The 20,041-nt window shown below is 40.0% G+C and overlaps 1 protein-coding gene across 6 annotated transcripts in view; it reads left to right on the top strand.

Annotated features, from left to right (window-relative positions):
• grip2b (glutamate receptor interacting protein 2b) overlaps positions 1-20,041 on the top strand; it is a 221,402-nt gene that overhangs the window by 54,400 nt on the left and 146,961 nt on the right. For 2 of the 6 annotated variants that reach the window (XM_067506123.1, XM_067506124.1), the window contains exon 1: positions 18,718-19,348. The exons of 2 other annotated variants lie outside the window; for them this stretch is intronic. In XM_067506123.1, coding sequence (XP_067362224.1) covers positions 19,192-19,348 — 157 coding nt within the window. In that variant the 5' untranslated portion in view covers positions 18,718-19,191. Of the gene's footprint in view, positions 1-18,717; positions 19,349-20,041 lie in introns of those variants that run through there. 2 more of the 6 variants (XM_067506122.1, XM_067506121.1) reach the window with 1 other exon arrangement.

Raw genomic sequence — 20,041 nt, 5'->3', positions numbered from 1 at the left:
ATTTCAGTTTTTCTTGCGTTACCATTCTGCCGATCCGAGGGCTTCGGCCGTCCAAATAGAAGATTGGATTGAGGCCCTTATCAACTTTAAATACTTTCCACTGGGCCCAGGCACTGGGTACCAGGTACCCCGTCTGATGCAGGGAGGGGAAAATATGGGGAAAATGTTTCTTTAGATGTTAGAGGTTATTAAACTTTATTTGGTTCATTATTTTGTTATTGCTTTTGCACATTTAAGTAATTGGATAATGTTACTAAACTGTTTATCTAGTGTGTGTTTATAATTTGTCTAGTTACAGTTATTAGTTCAATTTGTTACATTTGGGTTGATAAAACCCATTTTCTTTTGCAACTTAATTCCTGTGTCCTGTGTCTATCTGCTCCGTCCCTGACATTGTGAGTTAAAGATGAGGAGGAGCAGTGCTGCAATCATTTCACTATGATACTGTATCTTTATTCTGCAAATCCAAATGTCTCTACGTTGTGAATTTGCAACTTAGTGATCTTTGGTCTGTTTTCATGGTGAATGTGTGTGTGTGTGTGTACAGTACAAGTGTGTTTCTGTATTTGAAGTAGCTCTGCTCCATTAGTGAAAACTGCTGTTAGCAGCTGTTTGTTTTGGTCTCAGGTGGACCATGCAGTGGTTGCCAGGCTCACCATCAGACCCCAGGGAACCCAGGATCCCGCTCTCTTTTTTTCTTTCCCTCTTCTACTCAATTTTTTCTAAAACCATCAATCTGGGAATCTACTAGTCTGTATCTGTGGACAGCATATTTATATCTGTAGGTGGGATAGTTAGGATCACATACGTATGTCTTCAATCTTCAATCAGTCATTTAGCCTGTTTCAGATGGAGAAAAGTAGTCACTCTGTTGTTCGGTTTACCGTTGTCAGATGATTATAAATGGTTCTGTTGACTCAAAAACCACATTTTGCATTTTCCGGGACTTTTATTACCTTTGTCAGTTTCAAGTTCTTTTTGTGTGTGTGTGTCCACATCTGTATTTTCTTCCTTAACTTCCTTAATACATTTTCACCTTTCTATGTTTTTACCTCTCACAGGAAACACATTCAACCCTTTTTAACTACAATGTGACTTAACATGATGTTAGTGTTACAGAATTTGTATTGATGCATTTCCTGGGCAGCTGTAGCTCAGTTGGTGAAGCAGACATCCACAAACAATGGGGTCATTGGTTTAACTTCCCGGGCCTCCCGGGTACATGTCGAAGTGTCTCTGGGCAAGACACTGAACCCCAAAGTTGTCCCTAGTGTCTGTTACTTGCTTGTAAAGGCATCTGCTAAATGACTTGACCGTAATCGTTCATGTAAGGTCACCTGTGCACTGAGCAATTTTCACGTTGAGCTTTTATTCTTTACTCAATGCTACTTGAAGTAATGTGAAACTAAAAAATTGCAAATTTCTTTTAAGTGGCCAGATGGATATTTTTCTGCCATTGTATCCTTTCAGGTGAAATGCTATGGCAACTCACCCAGAGAAGCGTGAATGGAGCTGGGGGTCCGGTACAGTCTCTAAGCTCAACATGATTGAATGTTGTTGTTCCACTCTAGGACCACTACAGCACTTCCTGTTGTTACTGTTACTATTAAAGCTGCGTTTCAAGAATCAGGATCTGAGTAATAAAATTGAATATGACAAAGAACGTAAAAATAAAGCTGCTCTATCGATCCATAAAGGAAGACAATCTATGCCTGTCTTTTGATCGAAGTGTCCACAGACTGTTAATTCTTTTACTTTCTTTTACTGGACAGCTTTCTAAACATATACATCCTGTGTCTTTGAAACAACTCAGCGGGACTGTTTTTTCGTCAACCATGTTTGTTGTTGTATCCTAAAAACCGAGGAAAAATGAATGCCATTTAACTTCCCTCACAGGTCCCTATATTAAAATCTCTCTCTTTTTTTTTTTCTAGTGGAAAAATGCCTCCACATGACATCACTTGGAGGAACCATCAGATATGATCACGTCATCTTGTTGTTTGTATGAAGGTTGTAATCATGGTCAAGGTACTTTTGCAGAGCTCCTGCTGATGACATAATCTGATGTCCTAATGATGAAAAACTCATCGGGATGATGTCATCTGGAGGAGTTTTTCAGCTAGAAGCAGAGAAATATTGAAATATGGGGAAGTCAGGGGGACCTAAAAAGCATGAATGTGCATTTAAAGGCTAAAGTAAAGCCATAGAGAGCAAGCTGAAAATTAGTGGAGTCTTTTTAATGTATCAATTAAAATAAACCACATTGTCCTGTTTTACAGGGCAGCTTATTTAACAATGATCAAATATTTAGTTTTTATGTCTTTGTTTGAATAAGGAGATCTTGGCAGTCTGGACTCAGAAGATATTGGAAAACGGTCTGTCTGCTGACCAAGGCTTTTTTTGATTATTACTATTTGATGTTTACTTTAAAAACTCCCACTGGGAATTAGGCCACATGAATAAAACTCCCCGGGGAGAAGACGAGAAGAAAAACAAAATGGAGTAAACAAACTGTAGTAAAAGTAGTTTTATTGGGTGAGACAAAGACATTTCCAATAACCACAAGAGGGCACCACCTTCACACCACATGTGACTATAGGCAGAAAGCTGAGGAGCTCGGTGAAGGGGTCTGATAAGTAATGCAGGAGCAAGGAGAGAAGGAAAGGAGAGAGGAAAAGAATGGAGGGGAGTTAAATTACTATAAGAATGGTGCGCAGTCAATAAATGCAGAAGGATGAGGATGGGAGAAGACAATGAGAGGCACAGATAAGTAGACAGAAATGGGGATTACGATCACAGAGATGACAAATGAAAAGGCAAGAACGTGGGAGGAGGACGAAGGCGGGAGATGAAGGCGCGATGAAATCAGAATGAGAAGGGACTGACTGAGAGACAAGTAAAGGCGAGGACATGAGATGTAATAATGAGACAGAAGGAGACAAGCAGGAACAATAGAAGAGATTTGTCCTACTTACTGTGAATAATTTTCAGTTTATTTGAATATTACTCATATTTATTCTAACTGATGTAAATATATTCTACCTATTTGTTATGCTGTCCAAACACAGAGCAGGAGAAGTGTGGCATGACACACACACACACACACACACACACACACACACACACACACACACACACACACACACACACTAAAAACAAAATCAGTGAATTTTGAATTCACTGACTAAGTGTTTGACCTCAGTTGTGTGTTATTTTCTTTTTCTGTGTAGAGCTGCAAATATGGGGGAAAAAAAAAAGCTTTGGGTCAACTGTGGAGCTCTGATGTGGATTTGATCTTTAAAAAAAAAAAAAAAAGCATCTCCGGACCAAATAGCTCACGCTTTTACATGACTTCTTCGGAGCTCAGACGTCATGAGGTGATCCCCAGGAAGCTCCGTGAACTTTGAAGTCCTATAACTGAACTGAAGTTCAAAAAGCTCTTAGTGCAGAGGGTAATTGGTGGTGTGCGATGCCCAGGGCTGCACCACTGCCCTTCAGTCGTAACTAGAAATGACTTAAATGTTGTAACATCAAACTTTTTTTATTACATTTTTTATGGGTCGTGCATTAGAAATACAACATTTTAAATAGGCAGCTTTAGGAGACAGTTTAATGATCGTAGCCATGATACTATCATCCCACTGTCTAATCAAAGACAGTGGGATGATTGGCATAATCTCAAGGTCAAAGGCATAATTTTTATGCAGTGCTATGATCACTCGATGACTATATACAAATCTATCTGTCTGTCTGTCTGTCTGTCTGCCCCCCCTTTGTCTATTACTCTGCACTTTTTAAATTGACATTTACAAGAGTCAAATTTCAGGTCCACCTCATGCACGAGTGCTGACATGTGGATGGCCGTGAGTTCTCCCATTTTACAACAATCTTTCAAATGATGAAATTAATCGGCACATGTAATGTAAACACAGACAAAAAAAAAAAAAAACGCACACTCCAGCAGCAGGGCTTTGCTGCCAAACTGTCATTTCTCCTCCCTGCCACCAGATGCCCTCGCACTCCTTTCCCTTTCCTACTCCAGGGCACATACCTGGTTTGAATCAACCAATCATCCAGCTCTGCCTCTCCACCTGTTCCTTGTCTTATCAATGCCCAATGTGTAGTTTATATCGTGGCTTATTGCTGCATTGTTGTGCACGTTCTTCTCTTGGAGTTCTGTTTATACCTAATCCTCATTGGCTGCCTGATTTGGACCTTTTGCCCTGTATTTTTTCATCTGGATTTCTCCCTGTGTTTACCTGCCAGCCGGCTTCAGACTTCTACCTTGAACCTTGAAGTAAGCCTCTTTGGTTTATATTAATGCCTATTAATGTCTCTGTGCTTTGTGGATGCATATATAAAACATAGCACTTGATAAGTAATGTTCTAAAAGGTGCGTTTACACAAACCGTATCCTCGCGAAGATGCCCAATGTTGCTATGTGTAACTTAAAACATTTTCATACAATGCAATCGTTACTTCGATAATTTATTTTAGCAAAGCAGGCATTGCCTTATATTAAAAAATATTTCTTGGAATACAGCAGAATTCAGTACGAGTTAAAAGAAGAAGCCACTTATTTGCCTTGACTGACTGGACACCATAGAAAATAAGTTCATACTGACTGTAAGCACCTCATTACTTCTCCCATGTATGAAAACTCTAAGTCGTAACTCTGCTGTGACAGATGTCTCTCTCTACACATCTCATCTGTCCCACTGTGAGTCTGACGTGAAAACTTAGCCAGAACCTTTTCGTTAACTAAAGCTTCCCTGACCCAAAAATGTTATTCCTGTCTTGCCAAGGTTTTTTCTTTTTTGCTTCCAGCTCAGAAAAGCGTTAAAGGGGTAAACAGTCGTCTGAATATCAAATATTTCAAAAGTACTGCAAGAAAAGAAGTTCAAATCACACTCAAATTCTGGGGTGGTCTTTAACAATCTACTTCTTTTCTGGATTTCACCTCTCTAAGTTGTGGTGATATTCCGGAAATTCCTGGTCCAGCAGGTGTATTCTGGATTCGACCTCACATGGACTGAAGTAATCATGACACAGCAGGAGACTTAGCAAAAGCCAAGTGAAGCGATGGCTCTGTATTTAAGTCTAATCATCACAGCACAGACTGACAAGTAGAGGTTACTGTGTGTGTGTGTGTGTGTGTGTGTGTGTTTGTGTGTGCGCTCGCAGAGGAGTAGTGCGGCTCTCAAGGGAAGAGAGGCAAACCAAGACCTGGAGTGTGTGTGTGTGTGATCATCATCACCATGGGACAGCAAGATAAGCCCACAGCTTATTAAGGGGATCCCCACAGGAGGGCTAGTCGATCACAGAGTCAGCTGGAGATCCTTCGAAGCACTTAGGAGCAGAGAGCGTGACTGAGAGAGGAAAACCCTACGTGGAAATTGAAGGTTCTGAGACAAAAGCAGATCCACAGCTTTATAGAGGGAGTGTGGTAAAAACGGTGCTATATTTAAAGGTCAGTCATTATCATCCCTATAGTGGTTCAGTAGGCAAACTCATCTCTTTCATCAGACGGTTTATCATCATCGATACACGGGACAGTTTGGCGACATCAAAGTGACAGGAACAAGACTGATGTAACTGGATTCAGTTTAGAGAGGTAGTCATGTGGACTGGCAGGTGACAAAACACAAAAATGAGACCCTAGTTTGTTTCAAGTTTCAGACCAACAGGAATTGTGGCAACTACAACCACATGTGCCTGAAATGTAAAGAAGTTGTTAATATTAATTGAGAACCACGCGAGTGAGCCTGCTGGCAGGCAGAGCAGGGGGCTCACTAAGTTATATAGGTGGGTAAATAAGATCAGATTAAAGGGCCGTTTAATGGGTTTATAACACGTGATCCAAGTGACCACGAAGCTTCCAGCTCAGTGTAGGGTGGGCCGAGAGATTTTGAATGGAACAAAAACCGAGCATACGGCATCATATTGAATGAATCCTTCCTCATGCTCTGTAATAACTACATCGAGTTAGTACAACTGCGAGCGTTTACACCACCATCTTGGTCATGTTTACAGGATGCATTTCCTGCTTTTTCCTGAACGTTACTTGCTTTTCCAGCAGCGTTGGACGCTGTGTTTGCTTATCTCACATGGATTCATTTGAGGTCAACATGCTTCGAGCACAAGAATAAAGGCTTTGGCTGCGTGGTGACATCAGTTCGACATGACTTTCCGTTCGCAAATCAAGCAGTTGCCCCGTCTTGAACTTTGACATGCAAATGCACAGTGTAACATTTCTAGGTTCTTCATACTGCAGAGAAAAAAGCCAAGATGCTTTAACAAACACGCCGCACATTCTCTTAGACACATGTGTTACACACACTCCCACACACAAGTACAAACACTCACGGTCCTTAGGTCATTGTGTTAATTAATTAGCCGGTACAACAACCCAGCACGGAGTTAATTAGAAAGCCTGTCACCTCCTGCAGGCCGCACAGAAATCAGTTTCCTCAGGCCACATTCAGCCACTAGCACTCATGTGCGTGCGCGCGCGCGAACACACACACACACACACACACACACACACACACACACACACACACACACACACACAGCCGGTCTTTGACAGGGTCACTGAATGAATAATGCAGAAAGATCTTTGCACTGGGGCCTTGTCTTTTTAAAGCAAAATTGCCTTGTAAATTGAAAAGAAATGGGTTTTGTTCTGTGGTTCTGCATTTTACGTCTTTAGACATTACAGCTGTCACCGTCAGTCTCCAATGGAGGAGCCTCTGTACCAAATCAGAATTGTTTGCAGCAATTTCTTTTCAAATTTGCATCCAATCAAAACGCCATCACGGGCTTCCCAAAGGTCGTCCGACAGGATTTTCTCTTCTCTGAGTTTTGATTCACACTGGTGTTTCTGAGAACTTTCACCGGTTCTAGTTGTTTAAACTTTTAATTGAATCCGTTTTACTTCTGCCTAAATTAAATTCAGGCAGAGGCAAAGTAAAATCAACCTACTTCTCTCCCTGAGCTGCTTTATTTCGCTGCCGTTTCCACTTGCTCTGTTGTATCTGCTGAGGCACCTGCTCCAAGCGCACACTCACCAAGGCCACACACACGTTCTGCTGTTTGTGAAGAGAAAAAGACGCATGGGTCTGCACCAGGTCTGCTCTATGTAGTTGTACAATGCTGCATAAACTTTCCCTTAAACACACACTGCTGGTAAATGTAAGTAAGACAAGTTGTTCATGTCCTTAGGGATTTTCGTTGAGTTTGAAATCCTCACCTCTTGTTGGCTTGTGAGGACTAATTTAAAAATTAGAGAATAGTTTGTTCCCTCTTTGACTGCAAGTACAATCAGCTCAGTTTCACATTTTTCCTCAGCAAAGTTGTAAATGATTTCTGCTGCATTAAACTTGAACAAGGATTTGTTAATTGAAGTTCATATTTTAGATGTGCAGGTCTGGTTTTGAAGTGATTAGTGCAGCAATCAGATGGACTTAAACTTCCAGTGTTACTCCTCTGTGTGAGGGAGCATGAGTGCAACAATACAACTCCATCTTCCCTCCCCAGACCAAGGTCTGATTTTCTAAAATTTGCAATCAAAGATATAATTTAGCACCACAAATAAGTGAAAAGGTGACGGGCAGTAAAACTCAAAGACTGAAACAAAAAAAAAACCAAAGTACTAATTTTTCTCTAAGGTGAATAAAGGCAAAAGACATTTGCTGAACTTAACTCCCTGAAAGAAACACAAGGCACAAGATTGGACAAAAAATGGCAATATTGTTTAAACTTAATATTTACAAGATAGAGACGGTGTTGGTTAGTAATAGTTGCAAAATATACAATTATGCTACATGCTGACAATTAACCTTACGTTGAAGTTTGTGTGTATATAAAGTCAGCGATGATGTTCGGCTTAGAGACAGTGGCACTGAGGAAAAGACAGGAGGCAGAGCTGGAGGTAGCAGAGCTTAAGATGTTGAGGTTCTCTTTGGGAGAAACTGTGAATATATCGGTAGAAGGATGCTGAGGTTGGAGCTGCCAGGCAGGAGGTCTAGAGGAAGAGCAAAGAGGAGATTTCTGGATGTAGTGAGAGAAGACATGAAGTTAATTGGCTTTGCCTTAGATGTGGTCTGTCAGTTAATACATAAATCCTTTACTACCACTTGTATATGCACGTGGTTATGTTGCCACATCAAGGCTGAAGGTGTTGACATTGTTTTTTGGAACGTACAATCATGCAGAAATATCTGTAAATGCATGCTGATAGTTGTTTTTAACTTTCCAGTTTAATGTAGATTTGATTGTTTTTTAATCTAAAAGCCCAAGTGCTTATTCAGAGCAGGGTCCTACTCTTTGCATGTCGCCAAACAGATCCAAGATCAGACGAATAACGCTGGATGTGAATGTAGAAGCAGTTTGAGAATAGGATTATAAATGCTGGGTTTCTCATCTCTCATGTTGTTAACTAGACCATCAATATCTACACTTGAAGAGATGATCAGCAGGTTTTCCATTGACTACCAACTAATGAGAAAGGAGGAAACACAGGATCATATTAGTAATGTTTAACAGAATGTTCTGCAAACATGGTGCCTGTATATACTACAACTCTTAGTCCTCAGTGTGGAGAATTTATTGCAGGTAAATTTTGTAACGCAATCCATTTCTATATGTGTGATACCACCACTTGCTTGCACCGATACGTAGGCTGTGTATGTTGTTGCATTGCTCAGGGCTCCGTGTTTAAACTCTCATCTTATTCCCACCACCCTGATTTCAGTGGATTGTTCAGAATAACACTTAAGCAGTTTGATGGACCTCCTGGTTCAACACCGTTCAAGTCTTTGTGGGTATCTGGTTTACATCGCAAGGCCTGCTCCTGAGCAGGCCTCAGACTGTGGATGTGTTGCCGGGACAACGAGAATCCGGGATCTCATCAGCAATATTATCCCGCTAACCTTTCAAGCTACGTCCAATGAACATGGCCCAGATGTTAACAGGATGGATTCCTCAGCTTGTTTTTACTTTAACACAGTATTTAGGAATATTCGGGATTAGCATAGCTGACAGCGATACCCCGAGCAGAGACGTGAAGGAGAGGGACTGAAATTGACAGACAGCAGATTAGAGAATAAATAAGGAAAGGAAAAAAAAAAAAATAGCTGGAGCTGTAAACTGGGTGAGAATGACAGTGACAGACAGTGAGAAGATGCTGAAGGTAAGACAGTTGGCATGAAAGCCATATGTTAATCCTGCAATTAATATTGTAATATTTTGTGCAGCCAAAAGCTGATGACTTTGGCACAGAGAATGTATGAAACTGGCAGCAATACAGTGAAGCCCTTGTACATTTTTAGTGTGTTAACCATGGAAACATACCAGCCACCAGTCAAATAGGAACTGCATTTAAACACAATCATAACATTTGCTGGGTGTGTATGTTACGTTAATTTGGATATTACATATAGTCCATTACAGATCAGACAGGAAGTAAAGATGACATAACCAGAATCTAATTGTTGTTACCATTGTTAGGTTTCTGCTCTGGTGAATGCTGGGGGTTTGTGGAATTATGTCCGTGCATCCCGTTCTTCTGAGCCCATTATCTCAGGAGCACCTTGAGGGAAATTCTTCAAATTTGGCACAAATCCTCCATATGGACTTAAGGATGAACTAAACTCAATCAACTTCAGTGGCCACGGGTCACTTTTCCATTATTGTGAACTCAATATCATAGGAAGTGAGTAAATTTCCTTCAAATTCAGCGCAAGCATTAACTGAAGGCTCTGACGGGAAATGCTCAGACTTTGAGAGCAATTACTTAGGATCACCGTGACCTAAAGTGTGTCAGTTTTTGTTGCAACATCAGAGCAACTCTTTGAGGGACATTTTTACAAATACGGCATAAATTCAAGAATAAATGGTGAAAGTCTCGGTGCTCAAATGTCTCTTGGACTAATAGATGAACTGATTAAAAATTAGTCTGAACAGACAAGCAGGTAAACTGCAACTTGACTTCGGTTTGTGGATGCGTAAAACCATACTGAAGTACATGTACTTTAATATCATTACTTCATGTTTATAATTAGTATGTGCTCTGATTTTCCACAGTGACCATGTTAAGATTTTGCAGGAGCTCATCAGCACCTGTCTCAGAAATACCTTCGCCACTGAGTTGACAAGTAAATAAATGCACAGACGATTCGATCATGTTTAAACGGACGCAGTTGGTGGAAGAAGCATCTTAGGGTGAAGGTCAGTGTGGTTGGCTGTGGCTTTTGTTGCACCTCGTAGCAACCGTTCACATTCATTCTTCAAGGTGCATCTTTAACCAATTTTCCAAATTGCTGTCATTTTTAATTTTTTTATTCATGGCACGGAGTTGTTGAAATGACAACACAGTTGCTCACACACACACACACACACACACACAGAGTACATAAAAGCTACGTGTATGCAATCCATGGCTGTTACATAGAACACATGCATAAGCTACATATGCTGACAATATTTGACAACATTTCCCTCACTGGCCGAACATGCTGATTCATGTTCTTCATGACACTGAGCTTATCCATTCATTAGACTTAATCCATATATTTGCATTGCATGACTATGACTCATCCTGTGTGTGGGTGTGTATGTGTGTGTGTGTGGGTGTGTGTGTGTGTGTGTGTGTGTGAGAGAGACACAACTCGACACTATCACTGCTGTACACACAACTCTGCTCCTCATTTTGTGCATCGATTTAACTTTTTTTACTCTGTACAGCGGTGACACGCTCCTGTTACCCATGACAACGCACGGCTCCAACGTGGGATCTAGAGGGAGTTTGTGTGGAGTGTGATGTTGGAGCCTGAGTGCTTTGAGCAGTATCTGCATGTCAATTACAGAAGATTTAGTATCTATTTGCATTTTTACTTTTTTGTTTGTTTGTTTTTTGTTTGTTTTTTAATCGAGAAAATTATCATTTATTAACACACGTTGACAGGTGCGTTTAAAACTCAATGCTAATAAGGTGGTTGCATAGGAAAACAACCGGCGGTGGTATGTGTCAGGGTTATTGCATGTAGGGTTGAAACATGCAATGAAGCATGTTTGAAAAAGGTTTAGGGTTCATACACCATTTTTTAAAGGTGAAATTAAGGCACTTTGAAGGTCAGTTTCCAAGCTTTTCCAGCACCTTACAGCTGTGGAAAATTATATTGGCACAAATTGAGAAATGCTGCAAATGATTATCAGTTTTAAACCCATATTTAAAAAGATGGCATTGTGCTTTAAACCACCAAAATTGATAGGGTACACACTAACTTCACTTGACAAATAATTTTCCATAAATGTGTTAATGAAAAATTTGAAAATAATTTTTCTTGTGGCAATCTAAGCAAAACTTGATTTGACAAACACAACGGCATTAACAACACAACTACTGCCAAGTAAAGTTGCATTATAACCCAATTAACATTTTGACCACCGTTGCAATTTAATGCAGCTCTTCTGTCATGAATCCTGCATTTACAGGGTTATAATTTCTCATATTTGATGTTGACAGTGTCATAAAGGTGATAATTCTACTATGTGTTTATTACTGAGTTCATAGTCAGAGGTGGAGTCAAACTGGAGTACAGTAGATTAAGACATGGTTCTAATGTTTTGGCCATGCTATTTAAAATGAATCAGAAAAACCAAAACTGCTCATTGCAAAACATGTGAAAACCCTTTTTTTTAATTATTATTTTAAAAAATTTATTAATTTATATTTTTTTACTTTGCTGTTACCTATTCAGTTAGCCATAAGTTGGCTGGTTATTCAGTGGGAAAACGTTTGCTAAACTTTTCAGTTGTGGAAAGTTACTAACATTACAGTTACTGTTAAGTCAAGTTGGGTACGTTCACTGCATATTCCATAAATAAGCGTGTTATAATTGACCATGCAATATTAACATTGACACACCAACGTGCACAGTGCTTCTCAATCATTTAGCCTGCGAGTTCGCCAGCTAGCGGTTGGCATTAACACAGTAACATGTACGTGTAATGTTACTCGACAATACACTACAACAAGCCTTTCATGTTTTTTAAATGTGCACACTCTCTGTAGGGGTTTTCTGCAAAAGGCTGCGCGTGGATTTGCTCCACTTTTTATCTACGCTTTGTAGCTTTCGTTTTCAAACCATCAACCTCCCGACATTTTGGCGCAGTCGTGTCCAACTCGGTTACACACAGAGGCGCAAGCGAGACCCTGATATAACAGTTTTCATTTTTGACTATTTATTTATCCGTTTACTAAGCGAGTTAACTACTCAGTCACACTGCTATTTGTTGTATAAGACATTCAAGAATTTTCAAGCAGTTTATCCAAAACTGCATTTCAGACCTTTTACAGGATTTCCAGCACCTGTACGAACCTTGTTAGCATCTCAAGGTAGGGCTCCAAACAGTATGATTTTGTGGGCAGGGAAAGAGTTTCACATTTCTTCCCGCAGAGGGAGCTGAGCTGTAAAAGCTGTTCACTACAACACGTGACGCAGTACTGAATGTATGTGTCGTATCGTGCACTCACTCATGTTGCCCCAAAAAGCATCATTTCATTCCATCACAAAACCTGTTTCTTGATAAGTAAAAGAAGAGAATGATATATATAATAAGATTATAATTATTGGTGCATTAATGTGTAAATATCAGAAATGTTGCAGCTGGTAAAGGTGGATCCACTTCTTTACAGACAGGGCTTTATTTCAATACGTCAACAGTTATTTCATTGCATGTTGGATAAGTAATGTGTATTGTTTTTTTATTATTAATAAAAATCTGCACAGTAACTAGAGCATGTAGTGGGGCCACTGTTATATTTCTTAGGGAATTCTGAAGTAGCAAAAGTAACAAATTGGAGGATCTTGTACTTTGAGTATTTTTCAAAGTGTCCTCCACCATAGATCTACAATGATGTTCAGGTTGACGAAAAGTGTCTTGTTAGGCTTTACTTATTTAATTTTACTTAAGAGATGGATTTGCCTCTAGCAATGATTCAGATCTTGTTTTTCAGCGGCAAAATTAAAACCTTCCTGCAATAAAGCACTAAAACCAATAAATAAACAAACAGTGGAAAAATGCAGTGACAGTCTTAATGGGTTTGAACCGTGTTCATTAAACTAAACAAGAATTGAATCCCAGCATAAACAGTTCCCATCAATTCTTTAAATCTAGAGGTTTGAAATCTCATTAGCCAACTGGTAAACTGGTACCTCTGGAATTGTTGGTGGTCCCAGCAATTTAATAAAGCCAAAGAGATTCAGCTACATTTGACACAGCAGCACATCCCGAGCCTTTTCAGAAAACAGAACACCAACTCTATTCGTTTCTAAAGGTGAATCCTCATGTTAAGTTCAAAGGTCAAAAGACATTGGAAACATACGCTTCCTCAGTCGGAAACCATATTCTGCTAACTTTAGGTTAAATGTTCAAGGCCTTAAATTAAAGCCAATATGCTGATCTTTGAAACCGTAGTCCAAAAACACCCAGAGTGCGTGGTTTAAGAAGGTCGCTGCTAGTGATTTAATAAAATGACACTAATATAAGACAGTGTTGTCTTTTTCTTTTTCTTTATTTTTTGGACATTTTTCCGGATTTAGTGCATCTGTTTCTGTGTGTGCTCTGCTGAAGGTCTTTGTACGTCACTCAAGGAGAAGGAGCTAATAAATTCCTATTCTATTCCCTTTTCTGTGTGTGTGTGTGTGTGTGTGTGTGTGTGTGTGTGTGTGTGTGTGTGTGTGTGTGTGTGTGTTTGCATTGTGCAGACACTTTGGGTTCGGCTCCCCACACACTCTACATCCTACGTCCGGCTTCACTTCACCATTCTCTATCCCGCTTACATTTGAATGGGTGTGTGCACGTGTTTCTGATTACTATAATTTACTCCCCCCCCCCCCCCCCCCCCCTTTCAAAACACGATCAGACTCTACACATCAATGCTGAAAATTTTCTCTGGAACTGCTGCATGCATTTACCTAGACTGTCTACTGTGATGGCTCCTCAGAACTTTTTCTCTGTGTTTCCCGGCAGAATTGGTATGAAACGATTGTGAAATCTTAATAAACGAATGCGTTTGAACCCTGTAGGACCTCGACTTACCGTGACACTTATACTGCTCATCACTTCATCCAGTTTATCCAATATGCAAAATCAAATAAATGTGAACTAATCTAAATGTCAACCAAAGAAAACACTCCCACTTATGCCATTTCTTCTGCGTCTCCTTCCAATCTGCCAGATGTTGATCCATAATTGTGTTCAGCTGCATTTTAGCCACAGACAATGGTATCGTGTATCCTCGCTCATGACTCCTCTGAGATCCCTCCTAGATGTTTTACTCACTCAGAGCAGGAAAAACATTGCAAAATCTCTTTTCAGAGAAACTTGGTGAATTGTCTTTAGATCATCCTGAGTAACAAGGTCGGGGAAGACGTGTTTATTTCCACATTGAAACTTTAGACACTAAGAACAAACAAACCAAATCCAGGATAAGCTGTGAATATCTGCTGAACTAATCAAGTCTATGGTCCCGTACACAAGATGTCGCTGGGAGTAATGTGTTTGACATATATTAGCTCCAGTGATTGTTAGTTTTTGTATTATGTCTACATTTGCCTCCAGGAAACCTCGTGCAAATTTGGTGAAGGTGTCTAGCAACCCGTTAGCCTGTCACTTCATCACGTCACCACATTATAATTTGGCTCTACAGCACACGCCCGGTGTTTCAACTTACTGTAAATTGTTGCCTGACAAGACGCACGAGGCTGGGGACAGGAAAACAAAAGCTAAGAAAGCAAGTGGGAACGGTTGATGGGCAAGGAGGGGAGAGACAATTGTTTCGATTGCAATAAAAGCTTTATGAGAAAGCAAACCTTTTGTCGGGCCTTTATGTAATCCTGTCGTTTCACAGATGAGGAAACTTGTTAAGAATTTTCCCCGTGGATTTAGTTTTAACATGTCTTTAGCATAATTGTACCAGCAGATGCTTTTCTTTTAGTCCAAAGACTAAACTTTAAGGAAACGCGATGAGTTTGACATACAGTTATTGGCACCTGGACAAATTGCATCAAAATTAGCTTTGAAATGCTAATGTTAGGTGTAACAACACATAAAGGGTTTGGAATAAATAATTTATGCTTCTAGCTAGATCAAAATTTTTATTATTATTTTTGTATGAAACTGAATTACTATTTGTATCATAGGGAGAGATAATATTTGCCATGTTATTTGGACAATAAGGAATAGTTTGAATATTTTAGAAGATTAAAAAAAAAATCTATGCCTCAGTGCAATTACATAAACTTTATACTCAGTACATTTGGCTTAGTTGCTTCTGCTTTTGTTCCTAACATTAGGAACTGCTGGTTATTAGATGTCCTTATCTTTATATACCCCACATCTTATAAAATGATAAGGTTTTGCAGTTAGTTGAAGTTACAATTTCTATGCGCTAATCCTCCTAATACTAATAATTTAGCTCGTTTGTTTTGGGGGGGGGTGCTACGGTCTCATGTCACATGTTGGATTCGGCAGTTACTGGCGTTATTCTCACCTGACCGAATCACCTGCCACTCTGGTAAAAATCATTTCAATGAGCTTGTCAATCCACCTTCCAAGCTAAGGAATGGGAAAGGTTCAGTGAATTCAGAGCAGAGTCTGAGTAAAAATGGGTCATGAGCCTCTTTTTATTTTTATTTTTTTATTTTTTGTGGTTTGCCAACATGACACAAGGCTGTTTTGATGAAACTAGTTCCCTAGGTGTCGCACCCAAATGCTTTGCACCAAGCGCAAAGTGAATGTGAAATCCGATGTTCCGATTCAAAGTTAATCAGAAGATGCCCCGTTGACATCAGATGAATCCCAAACATCTCATCATGCATGTGAAAGTTATTTATTTGTTTTTCTATCTTTCATTGCTTTTCATCATGTAGCAGTTCAAATGCATATAGAAATTCTTTCATAGAAAGTTTAAAAAAAATTTTTACTTTGGGGTTTTGCTGGAGACTTATGACTGAGCCCTTCAAATGTTACCTCGACTTTTGTTTTTCTGATTATTGTGCCCCTGACTTTTATAGATCTGTGTGTGCATGAGGCATGACTTGCATTAAAGCTCTGATTGTACAGTTGAGAATCTTTAAAAACAGAGATTTGCATCAAAATGTGTCCCGTCACCCAGCAGCATATATAGAAAACGGTTCCTTTGGGCTGGTTCACCAAATCACCGCAATGTGTGCTGTTCCAAAAATCTAAGTGTGAGTGTGTGTGTAGGTAAAGTTGGTGTCATCTGAGGTTGAACTTCCTTAAACATCCCTCTGGCATAAGAAAAATATCCCTTTAAATTCCTGTAATGTATTTATTGAAAGAAAGCCTGTGTGAAGTCGACTTAAACAGATGTAAAATATCTAAAATGGGTTAAGGGATTTTTCAAAGGGATTTTTTTGGTAAAGAATGTTGGTGTCTACATGTAGAGTACCTGACAGTAGGTTTTGGTAAATATATGCTCACTGGGCAATTCATTAGGTACAGTCCAATGCAATGCAATTCTGCTTTTGAAAAGTTATAATTTCTCAGTTTATATGCGTTGATTATTAAAGTCATAGTGGTCGTTAGTTTCAACCTAAAAAGTGGCCGAGAACTTGTAGTCTTGATGGTGATTGCATTGCATTAGATTGAATAGAAGTACCTAATGACATGGGTTGAACACAGTATCCTTGGATATTAGGGCTGGACCTGAATATTCAGCTGGTCAGATATTCGTTCTTTGGGCAGCTATTCTGTCTTTGATTTTGGTATTTCTCATAAGAAAAGCTCTCAATCAGTCCTCATTGCAAATATTTATGTCAAGTTGTGTTGGAAATTACTCATGTGAAATATATCCTACAAAACAAAATCAATCAGGCAGCAGCACATGAATTTCTGTTCAGCCCACTGAGCAGTAAAGATGCCTCTGGTCTGGTAGAGTTTAATTTACTCTTACAATGCACTGCAGTAGTCGGGGAGAAACAACTGGTTTAAGGTCTTGGAATTCGCTGACAAAGCCAAATGCTGAATTCAGTCTATTTCTGTATTTCTAAGTCTTGCCGACTCTGTAATACTTTGAAAGTAGTTATACTGTGAGCTGAGGGCAGTTCTTTTGCTGCACTGCCAGTCTGCCAGTCTGTGGCTGACCTGCTTTTCTAAAAACTCTCATTTCAGTTCCACTTAAATTCGTGTTGAGAAATTGTGGTTTGTAGATAGATACATAAAGCGAGTGCTGACTGCTTCATGGATCCAGCTGTCCTGTTAAATGCCATGTTCAGGTCCTGTGGGACTTGAAGCTTGTCAATAATACTGTTACAACCTGGGAGTATCCAGAAAAGCTTCACATCAGCCAGTGTCATCAGATGAGTCAGGAGATGATTAGTGGAGTAGAAGATAACAACTAGGAAAACATGCTTCTGGTGCATAAGATTGTTACGGTTTGGTTTTTAAAATGTATTTATTAATTTGCAGATGCAAATTTTCACCCAAAATAATATGTTCTTTTTTCACATCATGTTAAAATGAATTTGTAACCCAGAGAATACTTTCATAATTATTTTGCCGTTTAATGCTGAAAGCGCTCAGATTAAAGCATCCACCTCGGTGCTTTTCTTTCAAAAGCATGTGACTCAAGACACTCAGAGCCTTAATGATCTTCTTGGGGTGACTTTTAATTTCGTGCCAGCAATCAGTTTTGTCAGGTGTCATAAATTTCAAAGAGCGAAAACGCCGCTTGCAGGATCAAACCGTCATGGGTCAGTGATTTTTAAAAAAAAAAAAAAAAAGCATGTCCTAAACCCCCAGGTGAGTTTTCATTATAGCTACCTGGTGTTCGAGTGTGTGTGTGTGCTGAGCGACTGCAAAATGCTGCTGGAGTGTGTGTAATAAAGGCTATATACTTTCATTTTGAAGTGTCCGGGTGTGTGTGTGCACGTGACCTCCCCTCCAGAGGAGATGATGAGCTTATTATTGGGAAGCATGGAACAGAGATTAAAGGGAAGAGATGAGAACAAACAGGAAGGATGGAGGGGTGAAACCAAAGGAGAGGGAGGAAGGTGAACAGAGGAAGGTGAACATATAGTAAAGGGGTAAAGTTGAGAGACCAAATGGTTTGGATGAGATGGAGGCAAGAGGATGAGAGGAGAGGATGGTTTATGTTATAGGGTCAAGAAGACAGGTGGAGTGAGAGGAATACATGGAAGCACAGGGAAGAAAAATATATGGTATAGCTAAGGCAGTGTAGGGCTAAACCAAAAGAAAGATTGAGAAAATGTGATACAAAAGGAGATAATGGGTAAAAAATGGAAAAGAGGAGAAAGAAGGGAGACACAGATTGATTGTAGAAGATAGTGTGTGAGTTAAGTGACAGACTGAAAGTCTGAGCGGAAGAGATAATGAAGCGTACCACTGCAGAGACAAACACAAAATATCCCAAGCATCACGTCGATTTTAAAAAAAAAATGTTGCTTTTTCCTCTGGAAGCACTGGCTGTGAGTTGTGAAGGTTGGATCATTGGGGGGGTGGGTGACAAGATGAGGTGATATGGGTGGGCTGCGGGTGCATAGAGAGAGAGAGAAAGAGAGAAAGGGGAGGGAGAAGTAAACGGGCTGCCTCTCCCTTTTCTCCCCCTCCCATCTTTTCCCTCAGTGTATCACTTCTCCCGTTGCTTTGTTCATCGGATTTTCTGTGAGCTGAAGAAGAGGGAGGAAGAGTAGGGGGGGAAAAAGAAGAGAGCAACAAGACACAATACGACAAAGAGAATGGCTGAGTTGTTTTTGGGACCAACCCTGAGCGCTTAAGTGCTGCACTGGAAAGGGAAAGGAAAATTAGAGGTGAGGAAGAAGAGACCAAACTGAGGAGAGGAAGAGGATAGAAGGGGGAGGAGGAAGAGGAGGTATTTTTGGGAAGCCACTGTGCTGGAAAGGCGAGAAGAGACGGAGACGAAGAACAGTAGAGGGCAAAAGTGGCAAAAGTTATCAGGATTCCCCAGAAGACAAAACAGAGGTTAAAAAAATAAAAAATAAAAAAAGGAAAGTAGGAGCGAGACAAAAAAGAACAAAGTGGGAAACGAGGCAGGAAACTGGGAAAGACAAAAACGAGAAGAAGAAGAAACGGGTTCAGAGATCACATCTCCAGCTGACAGGTGGACCTCAGTCACCCAGCATGGACAAAGTGGAGCGAGTGATGAAGATGGTGAAGAGGATGTCGCCGAGGAAGAAGAGGAGAGAAGGAGGGGGTGGAAGAGGAGGAGGAGGAGGAGAACTGGAGAGTCCAGACACCCTGTGTGACGAACTCTGTCGCTTCAGCCTCTGCATGAGCGGTGAGAGTGTGTGTGAGTGTGTGTGTGTGTTTCAGACATTTCTTCTGGACACAACACATGTGTTTACTAAATGTTTACTAAACGATAAAGCTCTTGGGGCTTTATCATTATTTGCACACATACGGCAATATGAAGATTTTTAACTGATTTTCTTTAAAATCAAGTATGAATCCAGTGCAATTCAGTGTTTTCAAACAAGTGGCCTCATAAAAATTTGTAACATTCATTCATTGATCAAATGACACAAAATGAGCCACATTGTGCATTTTGAGCTGACAACAAATGAAACGGGTTAAAACTACTGGCAATAACCTTACAAAACTAGAAATAGCATGGTATTGTTGTCGGGGGGGGGGGGGGGGGGGGGGGGGGTATAAAATGCAGGACTCACTGCTGGTTTGTTCTAACCAGGTTCACTAATTTAACCTTATCAAAACAAAAGCTAATTTTGGTTTATTATAGTTACTATGTGTAGTTTAGTGGCTTTTGTAGTTGTCAGGCTTTTTGCTTTAAAAATGATTGTTTTTGTTCAAAAAATGTCCTATATTATTTGTCAGCCTAAACCTTCATCTTCGCTGATGATGAACTTGTTTCTTTTGGTTTTAGTTTGAGTGCTACATGGAATTAAGTGGCATTAAACTTCCCTCTGATTTCCCTATATTAGAAATGGCTCTCTGCCTCTAGATGACATCA

This window comes from Channa argus, chromosome 5 (genome assembly GCF_033026475.1).
Source record: "Channa argus isolate prfri chromosome 5, Channa argus male v1.0, whole genome shotgun sequence".
Taxonomy (NCBI): domain Eukaryota; kingdom Metazoa; phylum Chordata; class Actinopteri; order Anabantiformes; family Channidae; genus Channa; species Channa argus.
This window is presented reverse-complemented; position numbering and strand designations above follow the sequence as displayed.